Source organism: Fukomys damarensis, unplaced genomic scaffold, assembly GCF_012274545.1.
Source record: "Fukomys damarensis isolate Sample0158 unplaced genomic scaffold, DMR_v1.0_HiC HiC_scaffold_32, whole genome shotgun sequence".
NCBI lineage: Eukaryota > Metazoa > Chordata > Mammalia > Rodentia > Bathyergidae > Fukomys > Fukomys damarensis.
The window spans coordinates 45,755,375-45,766,230 of record NW_022900944.1 but is presented as its reverse complement, the minus strand read 5'-3'; the positions used below and the strand labels follow the sequence as shown (position 1 = coordinate 45,766,230).

Genomic DNA, 10,856 nt, shown 5'->3' with positions numbered 1-10,856 from the left:
TTGAGACAGGGTCTCACTATGTAGTTAAGACTGACCTGGAACTCACTATGTAGCCCAGGCAGGTCTCGAACTCACTGCAATCCTCCTGCCTCAGCCTCCCAAGTGCTGGGATTACAGGCGTGCGCCACCATGCCCAGCTACCCAGCTACTTTTCAAGAAAACAAAGCTTTATAATAACTTTACAAGTAGATTATACAGAATCAGGATTTTACTGTGCATTAGTATTGTTGAGTTTCTCTACAGTACACTAAATTGGGTGGCCTGTAAACAACATTTTTGCTTCTCATTGTTGAAGAAATTCAAGATGAGGGCACTGGCAGACCTGGTGTCTGGCGAGAGCCTGTTCTTCCTAGATGACGCCTTCTGGGCTTTTCCGTACACAGGGCAGAGCCCTTGTGACGTGGTCGCCTCCCCTTGGAGTAAGGGTCCGACCCATGGACTTGGGGAGCGGAGGACGGGAGCATCAAGGCCTCAGTTCACAGAAAAATGAGTCCAGCTTGGTATGTGTGTACTTTGGTAGGCTTCTCACTTAACGGTGTGATAAATGCTGATGAAACTTTTAGTGAAAGACCATAAAATTTTGGAATTTAATGGCTTTGGGGAAAGTGCAGATTTCTGCTTTCTTTAGACATTTTCCTCCCTGTGCGTGAGGGCAGGGAAAGGACTGGGAGGATGAAATGAGTCGGTAGTTTCCTGTTACTGCCCATTCATGGTCCCTGGGGGTCTGACCACAGGTGTGGAACACACCGGGAGGGGAGAGGGCAGCAGAGCCTTGGGCTCTGGTGCAGCCCCCAGCCCAGCTGCAGCAGCTCAGGACCTTCCCCTCCCACCTCCCTGCTGCTGGTTACCTTTGAGAACCAGCCACACTGGTGCCCTCCTTCAGTGCCCAGGGAGTTATTCCAGGCGCTTCCATTTGGCTTGAGGGCGTCCACAGCCCGGCCTTGCCCGGCCTCCCCAGCCCTACTCTGCTGTGCATGCGCCATGCCGCGCACACCGTTGGGCTTTCCTCAGGCCACGGGCAGCCTGCAGCAGTGCTGTGTCTTTTTGGAGGCCCGGGTTTAACAGCCTTTCCCTCCTTCAGGGCAAGTCTTACTCATGTGTCAGGGCCCTACCCTCCAGCGGTGCCTCTGCTACCCTGCATTGCACTTGCTCAGCTTGTTCTGCTGAGTTCCCTGTGCACTAACATTCTCGAATCCTGGTTTGTTCACCATGGTGCTCTGTCTCTGACACTTAGTTGTCTTCTTTTATGCTGTTCAGGTAGTTTAGTGCTCCGTGTGGGCTTTCTCCATCCTGTGAGGTCCTCCGCAGACTCATACTGCAAGCCTCTCTCATGTTGATCTGTATTCCTAAGCAGGTTGGTGTTGACCATCAGCCTTCCGGGGGTTTGGGCTTTTGTACTGTAAGGCTGTGGACCAGACTCTGAATATATCAGCCCTCCTGATTCTGACTTAGGACGGCACATCGAGGGCATTTGCATGGTGGAGCTGCATGTTAACATTTTGTGGTGGTAACGAGTGAGAGGCTCGCCAGTGGGACATCTGGGAAGCTGGCTGAGGTGGGCCCAAGTCCCCTTGCCAATAAGGTAGGTGCCTCTGTTCTGGGAGGCCTGAGCAGGAGGTTCCCTGGTGGATTATGCATGCAGTTTCTCTTTCTGTAAAAAGGTCTGCGGGATTTGAGTAGTTGGATCCTAAGCTGGGGACCAAGGTGGTTGCTGCCATGGGGGCCAGGGCAGGAAAAGGCTCAGCCTGAGAGCTATAGCAAGAGCCTTGGTCAGCCATGTCACTCAGCAAACTCATTGAGCTCTTCTCAGAACCGGGGCTTGTGGATGGAGACGGGTTGGCCTCTCGCCTGGAGGAGCTTAGCCTGCTGGAGGTAGTATTGACGCAGCTGTGTGGTGGGGGCGAGGGCCACTGTGCACACAGGTGCTTCTGTTTCCTCCATAAAGCCCTGGCCCTTTCAGAGCGCAGGGCTGCCCCAAATATCACTGCACCCTTTCTCCCTGCCAGCCTTCCCAACAGATCAGATACTTGTGGATACCTGAGCTCAGGTGGGCAGCCAGAATCTGCCAGGAATGTGGAGCAGAGGTGCCAAGGTGGCTGCTTCCATGTGGAGGTTCAGGTGGAGTCCAGGAAGGTGGTATGCCGAGAGAGACAGAAGGTGGCCCTGACGAAAACCCAGGCAGACGGAGAGATGGGTGGCACGGGTGGCACCAGATGTGCCCTTCCTCAGATGCTGGCCGGCTGCCCAAGCTGTTTCCTGGAGGGACCCTGCTGTCCTTACAGATCGGTATCTGTCTGCAAGCTAATTTGGATGGATCTGTGTCCCATTTGATGAGCTGTCCCTAAAGTGCAGGGCGGGGAGAGCGCTCTTCCACTGAGCCTTGAAGGCTGGTGGACTGACCTTGGGCCGGTCCTCACGCCTCTGCATTCTGAGATGAGGGCACTGTGTGCTTCATCGATACTTTCATCAATACTCCTACTTTTAGCCTGAGAATTTGGGTTTTGTTAATTTTGCAAACTTGAATCTTAGTTTCATATAAGGTATTTCTAAGGACCAGGGATTTAGCTCAGTGGTTTGCTGCCTGCCTTGCAAGTGAAAGGTCCTGAGTTTGATTCCCCCATACCAAACAACAACAACAACAACAAAATGTATAAGGTATTTCTAGCAGAACTGCAAGATGAAAAGAATCTGTTAATCGTGGCTTTTTTCATAGCTTGACCTTAGGAGGAGGACAAAGCTGCAAATTGCTGAAGACCCAGAGCTGGCAGAGGGAGGGTAAGAGAAGACTAAAAGTGGGAGCAACCAGAGCAGAGGACCCCCTGAGTTCAGGTGCTTTTCCCTCGAGATTCATTTTACAAGTTCTTAAAAAAGTTGGGCCCGAGGGGCAGAAGTTCCCATTCCCCAGCCCCAGTGCAGGGACCGGGAGGCCTGAGCCCTCCCCTCCTTGGAGCTTTAGTACAAGCACTGCGTGGGCAACAGCACATGATGGGTGTTGTTCATTTTTCATTGAAAACGATTTCTAGCATCGTAGGTAAAAGTCCAGGTGTCATTAGAGCAACAGATGTATTATTCCACATGTCTAGGTATTTATCAGTCATAGGTTTATTTCTAATTTTGTTACATTTTGTTTTGAGGAGCCTTAGTGCATACAGAGAATTTCTTTTGTGTGTATGGTGCAGTATTTAGTGAAGACCGAATGTGCACAAACACTTGAACAAGATTATGTCAATGTCTTGATCATTTTGAGGGCGGATACTGTAATAATCATGACTTCTGAGGCACTGCAGCCAGTGTGAATATTCTGATGCAGCCCCTGGTCATTGTCATCTCTGGCCAGTGGCAGCATGGGCAGGGACGTGATGTGCTGGGACAGCAGAACAAGGCACTGTGCGAATGCTCGACCATCTCTCTTGTTTGCATCAGGAGGCTTGGAGAGGAACAGCGTAGAAGGAGGGACATTTTTGAGACAGGAGATCCTAACTGCATGTACTTCAGAGGATTTGGGAGCAAGGGGCATTGCTTGCCGTTGTACAGAACACTGGTCAGAAAAAAAGACATCTTTCATTCAAACTTCCTTATCTGAGTTACTTCCCTCTTTGCTGGGACACAACAGTCACACCCACAGTTTAGAGGAGGAGAGGTTTATTTTGGCTCAGTCACAGTCCACAGTCCCGCGGTCATCTGGCCCCAAGGCAGGAAGGCAGGGCAGGAGCCAGACTGGAGGAGAGCTGCTCAGGCTGTGGAGGGGACTGAAGTTGAGGAACCTCCAGGCCAGGGTCCCCACCTCCCACCAGACCCCGCCTCCTCACAGCGGGCAGTCCGGTCACCTTCCCCCTGCTGCATTCTGGGGCTTGGGGACATCCAGATATGAGCCGAAACCTCACTCCTTGGCTAGTCTGGTCCGCGACGAAAAATTACCCCAAAGCGGTGTGCATTTGAATTGCTCTCAGTAAATATTTGGTTTGTGTTCACTAAAATTTATAATGTTTTCTCTTCCTGGTCCATTTTAGCTTTTCTATTGAAGGTGGTGAACAGAGCCCCAGTGTACAGCGTTTTGCCTATAAGAAATAAAGTGGCCCGATTTTTTATTTGAGAAAAACGTTTTTTTTAAACTTAAATGTCACATTGGTTTAATTAATACTGTGGTAGTGATGTGAAACTTAACTGCTGGTGAGGTTATGTCCTTACCTGGGCATTTAGGAGACCTACTGCCTGTCCACTTACTCAATTTTCTGTCGTGTTTCTTTCATTGCTTTGTAACTTGGGCTGCATATTCATATTTATTCAACAGCTTTTTCATAACTTTATGGTGTCATGTATGGTCATTAGTTTTCTCTGCTCAGTTCACTTTTTACTCTGTAAGACTTGGTGGAGATCAAATTATATTGCAGTGAAGTGCAGAGGAATTCACTTATTCTTCCTTAGGCTTATCCCAAGTTCTGCTGCTACTGTTGAGTATTTTCTTACTTTCAGGACTTTTTTTTCTTCGGCTTAATGAGATTTCTTTAAGATGAGCCACTCCCAGAAGTTTTATATTTCTTTTTTTTGCTTAAAATTAATTTTTTAGCATATGATACAAACTGTACTCTTTTTGTATGTGTCTGAGCTCCTATAATTTAGTTCACTTGTGATTTAATTCTAGTGTATTCTGGCCATTGGTGTTTTGTCCTGCACAGGTAAGGCAGACTGGATTAGCCCTCAGTGGCCCTCTGTTCTGTTGAGGATGAAGTTCGCCTTTGTTAGTCACACTGCAGGACCCCTGTGCCCGGCCGACTGGCCTTGGTCAGTCTCTCAAATGCTGTTTTCATTCCTCTCATTGAGTTTCTCTTCCCAGAGGCAAAGTGATTTACTTCTCTTTGAATCTTAGCACCTTTCACAGTACACAGGGCATTGTCAGTGTTGGGCAGTACCTGCCTTGTGGATGCTGCCGAGAGTTCTCTTGGACTTGTCTTAACTCAAACCTGAGGGGCCAGGCAAAGAAAATGGAGTATGAATCAAGTTAGTAAGATACTGCTAGGTAGGAAATAATTTTTTTCAAGTTTGGGAGGTACTCCCTTTTTGGGTTATACATTTGTTTATGGTAAAGTTTCTGAAAGCTTAGTTTTGTTCCTAGGAGATTACAAGCTGCTGGAGGCCAAGGGTGTGTCCTGGTACTGCCCCTTTGTCCGCCCTTCTCGTGGGTAGCAGGTCCTCTCACTGACTGTAAATAAAGCGGAGAGATGGAGGTGTTAAAAAGTATGCTTCTTTTCACTAGAGTAGGAGCTTTATCAAGGACAGGAGCATACCGTGTTTGTCTCTGTATCCAAAACACTAGTTTGGCATCAGAGTTTTAGCAATTATGTTGGTTAATCTCCTTGAAAGGAAAGAACTTTATAAACTACTGGTGCTAAGTAATGAGGCTGCAAAGTGACTGTGTCCACAGCCACGTGCTTTGGGGAGGTTCCTGTTGTTTAAATACAGAACTGTCAGGATCTGATCTCGAGTGTCTGTTTCACTCGGGTGACAATGCCTATTCAATGGAGAATCTCTCTCTTCCTCTCCCTGCAGGTTGCCATGGCTGCTGTTGACAGCTTCTACCTATTGTACAGGGAAATTGCCAGGTCTTGCAATTGCTATATGGAAGCTCTGGCTTTGGTGGGAGCCTGGTACACGGCCAGAAAAAGCATCACTGTCGTCTGCGACTTCTACAGCCTGATCAGACTGCATTTTATCCCACGTCTGGGGAGCAGGGCAGACCTGATCAAGCAGTATGGAAGATGGGCCATCGTCAGTGGTAATGCAGTTCAAAGTCACATTCTTCTGTTTAGTTTTTTTTTTTTTTTTTTTTTTTTTTTTTTTTTTTTTTTTTTTTTTTTTTTTTTTTTTTTTTTTTTTTCTGGTACTGGGGATTGAACTCGGGTCCTTGTGCTTGCAAGGCAGGCAGGGAAACCACTGAGCTAAATCCCTGGCCCTGTTTAGGTTGTATTTTAAGTTGGATTCTTTAATCGAGGAGCTATTGAATTGAATGTGCTGTTTTCATGGGAATATGACACTGAAAAATATCATGATTCTTGTTATGATTACATTCACATGTTCTTACTTGTCTCATCGCAGGAAGAACTTGTCTCATGATTTGTCTTTTTATTCTTTTCTCTCCTAATCCCAGGCCTGCTCTACACCGACTTCCCTACCTCTCACTTTTGCTTTCCCTTTCATTATATTTATTTTTTGGTAGTACTGAGGATTGAACAGGACCTTGGTACGAAGTTACATTCCCAGCTATTTTTATTTTTTATTTTGAGATAGGTCTCACCAAGACACTAAATTTCCCAGGCTGAGCTTGAACTTGAGACCCTCCTGTCTCAGCCTCTTTCCTCTCCTTTTTTGCTGTTTTGAAATGATCCATAGAAACTATCCCCACTTTCAGAAATGCTTCACCTATTTGGAATTTCATTTTAATTTATCATTGTGTCCCAGAATGGCACTTCTGGCACCCATGCTAGCCAGGTGGAAGTTTGGAAACAAATTCCTACTGTGTCTCTCATCCACTTGGTGCATGTAAAATGACGCCTTGTCAGTTAGGGGATGTGGGAGAGGCTTTAGCACGCAGCATTATTAACCATTGTCTCTGACTGATCATTATAGAGCTTACTCTTTCTAGTGTCATTTTTTCTGGTTAAACCCAGTGGTAGTTCAGTCTCATTTTCAAGAACATCATGCACCAAGCATGCTCATGTTTCCTGGCTATCATCCTAGGTGCGACCGAGGGGATTGGAAAAGCCTACGCTGAAGAGCTAGCAAGCCGAGGTCTCAATGTTATTCTGATGAGTCAGGATGAAGAGAAGTTACAGAACGTGGCTAAGGACCTCGCCGACACCTACAGAGTGGAAACTGATGTTATAGTTGCAGACTTCAGCAGAGGCCGTGAGATCTACGATCCGATTCAGGAAGCTCTGAAAGACAGAGACGTTGGCATCTTGGTGAACAATGTGGGCGTGTCTTACCCCTACCCCCAGTATTTCACGCAGGTCTCCGAGGACAAGCTCTGGGACATCATAAACGTGAACATCGCTGCCGCTAGTCTGATGGTCCACATGGTGTTACCCGGCATGGTGGAGAGGAAGAAAGGTGCCATTGTCACCATCTCTTCTGGCTCCTGCTGCAAACCCACTCCCCAGCTGGCTGCATTTTCTGCTTCCAAGGTCAGGCTTTCCTTGCTGAAAAGTGGAACCTTCATGCAGTAGAACATTTAATACAGTCGTTAGGTCCAATTTGTTGTCAGCAACTTGAGTTGACTTGCACTGTATTTTTTTCCTGAAATGGTGATAAGCAAGTTTCTTTTACTCCTGACATTTCCCTCAGATTCTGAATTGAAGGCCTTCTCCTCCCCTCTGCTTTAACAGGCTTACTTAGACCACTTCAGCAGAGCACTGCAGTACGAGTATGCGTCTAAAGGAATCTTTGTGCAGAGTCTAATCCCGTTCTGTGTCGCTACCAGCACGACTGCTCCTCGAAGCTTTCTGCACAGATGCTCATGGTTGGTGCCTTCGCCAAGAGTATACGCACATCACGCTGTGTCTACCCTCGGAATTTCCAAAAGGACCACAGGATATTGGTCCCACTCCATTCAGGTAGCAGGCAGCGCTCTAGCAGGTCTTGGGGTTGGGTTAATGCGTTCTAGTGCTTTCCAAGTGGTACATAGGAGCCTGTGAAGCCTGACATGGGAAGAGGAGAACTGTGAACTGAGCTTTTTTTTTCAGCTCTAATTGAGTTTATTGGTACATTTAGGGATAGAGTACAGTTACATTCATTGTTGGGATCTTGTACCTCTACATGACAAGTCTTGCTTCTCATTTTTTCCCCCTAACCCCTGCCCTCCCTTCACCCCCTCCTCCCCTCCCCATCTACAAACACTTTTTTCCCATCTTTTCATTTGAACTGAGCTTTTTAAAACCTCATGCTCTTACTGATTTCAGTTAAGATCTGCAATTCTATTAACATTCTATTTGTTGTAATAGCAATGTTCAATCCGTAGGACACCTGAAAGATAAAGTACCTTGTTTTAATATAAATGGATAGTGGGAATGTAAAAATACTAAAAATTTCTATGACAGTTCCAAAGTAGAGATGCTAGTAAGGTTTGAAGGGGTGCCTCTGTGGTAAAGTTTAATCCAAAAAAAAGTACAAGCGTAGACTAGATCAGACATGTCGGAATATACTTGAACTCATTTGCTCAAGAAGCATAGGATTAAAAAAAATTTTTTTTCAGATCCGACAAAGATTTGGGTCTTTTAATATTTTAATTTTGTTACGTATTTAAAATTGTGGTTCTGAGTATTAGGGAGAGACCTTGTAATGAATAATGTTAAATTTTATTTGTAATAATAAATTTTTGTTTTTTTACCTAAGAAGTAGATGTGCCCATTTAGATATTTTTTTCTTTAATACTTGGAGTTTTTAAAATTACCAAATATTTTTGAGACTGTTGATATATTATTAAATTTACCACTACAAAATAAACATACAAGCAAATCAACAGTTAATTTTTAGTTTATCAAGAGATTTAGCTAAAGATTTTCTTTAATAAAAAAGTTTATTTAAGGTGATTGTTTTCAAGTCCCTAATTGCTTTTAATCACAGTTAAACTTTTTTCTCATTTCTTAAGGACTTGCTTTTCTGTCAAATTCTGTGAAGCTAATGTAATTCCTAGAGCAGCTTTTTATGCAGAGCTATTATACTTTTCCTTTTTTCTTTTTTTTTTTTGGTACCGGGAGTTGAATTTGGGTCCTTGAGCTTGCAAGGCAAGGCAGCGGCACCACTGAGCTAAATCATACTTTTCCTTTTTTAAAATTTATTTGTTTGCTTGTTTTTCTTTTGAGATGTGGTCTCAGTATGTAGTCCAGGCTGGCCTCTTAACTCAACAGTGATCCTCCTGCTTCAGCCTCCAGAGTACTGGAATTATAGGCATGTGCCACCAAGTTTAGAAAAGCTTTGTTTTTTAAATTTCATTTTTACTTTACTCAAATTGTTACTCAAACACTATTTTGTTTTAAATATTACAACAAAGATTAGCTGCATTGATCACTGTATTATTGGAGATGTAATATCTCTGGTAGCTTTTACTACTGTGACTTACATTTTATAGTTATGGTTTCTTGTAAATGCAATTCACCCAGGGGACAAAGATCTAAACTTTATCAAGATTTTGTCCTCTATCAGTCTTTAGTATATGAAAAAGAAATTTGATATGTCACACAAATGTAATGAAGTTTTATGTGGTGCTGCTTTTCCCAGTTTGTCTTCTATATTGTGAATGAAATAAGAACGCAGTGCTGATTTTAGTATTAGTTGAGGAGAGGAGGGAGTCAGCAGTAAATGTGTCTTTTCAGCTTGTTGGAAATCTGCAGTAGCAATTCACATTGCACCCACATTCCCACATAAAGCTGCGAAGATGACGAGGTACCACCTCAGATGACTGTGAAGGGTTGAAGAAAGGTTTATACTTCAGAAAATCAGTGGTGCCATGGCTCTGACGGGTAGCCCTGGAGGAGGAAATGAGGGATGGGGAGAACTAGCCTAAGCTGGCTTTGAAAATCCTGGGGGAAGATTGCAAACAAGAGGAGGTGGCAGCTGCAGATGGGAGCGCAGGTGACTGGTGTGTGTGGGAGACACAGGGGTGTGCAGGTGAGGAACATTTGGCCGTGTGACGGCTGTGAGGTGGGTGACATCACCTGCCAGAGCATGTGGGCAGAAGAGCATCTAGTGTGAGCCTCAGGGTCTCCAGCATTGCAGGGAAAGGCGCAGGAAGGAGGCACAGCAGGGGCTGGTTTGGGGGCAAGGGTGCAGGGGAGTCAGGTGGAGAGTGCAGTGGTTCCTCAGCTGGGAAGGGCAGTGCTGATCGCATCACTCGGGGAAGCTCTGCTTCAGCCTCCGAGGTAACTCCAGCTCGAGGGCCCTAGTTTCTGTTATTGCTTATTTTGGTTTTTTGAGATAGGGTCTTGCTATGTAGTTTATGCTGGCCTTGAACTCACTGTGTTGTCCAGGCTGGCCTTAAAACTCGGGGATCCTCCTGTCTCACCCTGAGTGCTGGGATTACAGACATGTGTCACCACACCCAGCTTCTAGTTTATATTACTTAGGCTTTTTCCCTTCCCATTTCATCCTTAGGTCTTTAAGCCCCACCTGTCTCAGTCTCTGGGGAAGGAAGACATCTGTATGTATCTTAATGTAAATTTCTGAAGAGCTGAACGTGCACACTGACTCCTGACTTCCCTCTCTCAGGGCCCCCAAGTCTTTCTGAACAGTGTCACTCCAGGGGCTTCCACCCCTCCGGAGATAAGGTTGGGTGTGACTGCAGAGGAGTGGTACTTTCTTAAGCCTGACAGACTGGTCAGGACCCTGTTGCAGAGCAAACCTTCTACAGCCCACCTACCAGCCCCTGCACGTTGTCACTTCCTCCATTTTGCTGCTCTCTGCCTCAGTTCCCTGTACACAGAGCTTGGCATTCCTTCTTGGTAACCTTTGTCAGCTAAAGAATCAGTGAATCGGCCACTTACGTTTATTTAGAGAATCAAGGTCTCTATCCTTCCAATGGCTCCTCCACTCTGCTGCCCAGGGTGCCAGCCCCTCCAGGAGCCAGTCAGAGATGGTGCACCATTGAGTCCTCACTGCAGCTCCCCCTAGACCTGAGAAATACACCTTGATGCTGTTTCTCAAATACATAGTGGTCAAGAATGGAGTGAGCCAGGCGTGGTGGCGCACGCCTGTAATCCCAGCACTTGGGAGGCTGAGGCAGGAGGATCGCTGTGAGTTTGAGACCAGCCTGAGCTACATAGTGAGTTCCAGGTCAGGCTCACTACATAGTGAGACTCTGTCTC

The 10,856-nt window shown here is 45.8% G+C and overlaps 1 protein-coding gene across 1 annotated transcript in view; it reads left to right on the top strand.

The window, feature by feature from the left end:
- The first annotated feature begins 2,706 nt into the window (after window positions 1-2,706).
- Window positions 2,707-10,856, top strand: part of Hsdl1 (hydroxysteroid dehydrogenase like 1) — a 10,165-nt gene continuing 2,015 nt past the window's right edge. Inside the window, exons 1-4 of the mRNA XM_010618359.3 lie at window positions 2,707-2,829; window positions 5,548-5,773; window positions 6,736-7,181; window positions 7,383-7,610. Coding sequence (XP_010616661.1) covers window positions 5,554-5,773; window positions 6,736-7,181; window positions 7,383-7,610 — 894 coding nt within the window. The 5' untranslated portion in view covers window positions 2,707-2,829; window positions 5,548-5,553. The remainder of the gene's footprint in view (window positions 2,830-5,547; window positions 5,774-6,735; window positions 7,182-7,382; window positions 7,611-10,856) is intronic.